Source organism: Microtus ochrogaster, chromosome 24, assembly GCF_000317375.1.
Source record: "Microtus ochrogaster isolate Prairie Vole_2 chromosome 24, MicOch1.0, whole genome shotgun sequence".
Lineage (NCBI taxonomy): Eukaryota > Metazoa > Chordata > Mammalia > Rodentia > Cricetidae > Microtus > Microtus ochrogaster.
Window position 1 is genome coordinate 28,363,610 of NC_022024.1, and position 1,172 is coordinate 28,364,781.

General features: G+C 44.5%; 1 protein-coding gene across 1 annotated transcript in view; it reads right to left on the reverse strand.

Annotated features, from left to right (window-relative positions):
- Positions 1–1,172, reverse strand: part of LOC101981927 (uncharacterized protein C3orf20 homolog) — a 33,935-nt gene that overhangs the window by 21,001 nt on the left and 11,762 nt on the right. The window contains exons 4-5 of the mRNA XM_026784442.1: positions 759–887; positions 52–153 (exon numbers count right to left, since the gene is read on the reverse strand). Of these exons, the coding sequence (XP_026640243.1) occupies positions 52–153; positions 759–887 (231 nt within the window). The remainder of the gene's footprint in view (positions 1–51; positions 154–758; positions 888–1,172) is intronic.

The window sequence follows — 1,172 nt, forward strand, 5'->3', positions numbered from 1 at the left end:
CCCCCGCTTTTCCAGCCAGCCAGATGGAAACAACAACAGCTTGGCACTTACATCTCTGTTCTGGGCCATCAACTCCTGCATTCTGCATTGCTTTTTGTAGGCCGCCAACGTTTCCTTAGCGTCCCGGGAAGAGGGGTTGATATCGGGGAACAACTGGGAGAGAGGAGCTGTTTTTCAGAAGCTATGGCTAATGACACCCAGGGAAGCAAGAGAGCTCAGTATAAAGGCATTATGAATTATAGAAATTCATGCCAATCCAGGATATTCAGAATGTTTGTAGTAATTCTACAAAGTAAAACTTAGCTCACATACATGTTCCTAGGCTTTCTTTTAATAACTGCACTGTTCACATAAACACACTCCAGATTTTTCAAGTTCCTGAAGTTTGATCAAAATCCACTCAGGCTCTACTACTACTTGGTTACATGAAAACAGAAATATTTTTATTTTCAGGTAAGGTCTCCTTAATGCATCTGAGGTCGGTCTGTTACTCACTGTGTAGACCAGGCTGAGAACCCATAGTCTTCCTGCCTCGGTTTCCTGAGGGCTGGACTTATAGACACACCCCACTATACTTGGCTAAATACCTAAGTCAATGGTTCTCAGCCTCCCTAACCTTTAATACAATTCTCCATGCTATGGTGACCCCCAGCCATAACTGCAGTTTCGCTACTCTTATGAAATAATGCGCATATCTGATATGCAACCCACAGGTTGAGAACCACCTGTCTGAGATGACTAAGAAACATTTGGCCCACCTTATCAGGTAACGGTGGAGGCCTGTGTTTGACAGGTGCCAGTGACAGCTTCAGGCTTTGGGGATGCCTTTTGTAGATGAGGGTGATGGCGAAGCGCCCCGAAATAGTCACAGTGATGTATTTATTTACCTGGGAGCAACAGAAAGGGGGGGTCGCTTGGGGGCATGGAATCTACTTTGACAAGTCAAGGGAAAGCAGGGCGTTTGCCTGATGCTACAGAAGGAAATGAGGAATCTGCAGGCGGCTTCCACCTAGATGCCAGAAACACAAGAGGTGGGTTCGCCGTGAGCACTGTCCACGTACTCACAGAAAGGGCGAGTGGACAGAAACTATTTCCCAAGTCCTGTAGTCGTATCTTAAAAAAGAAGATTGGATCCATTTTATTTATTTATTTATTTATTTATTTATTTATTT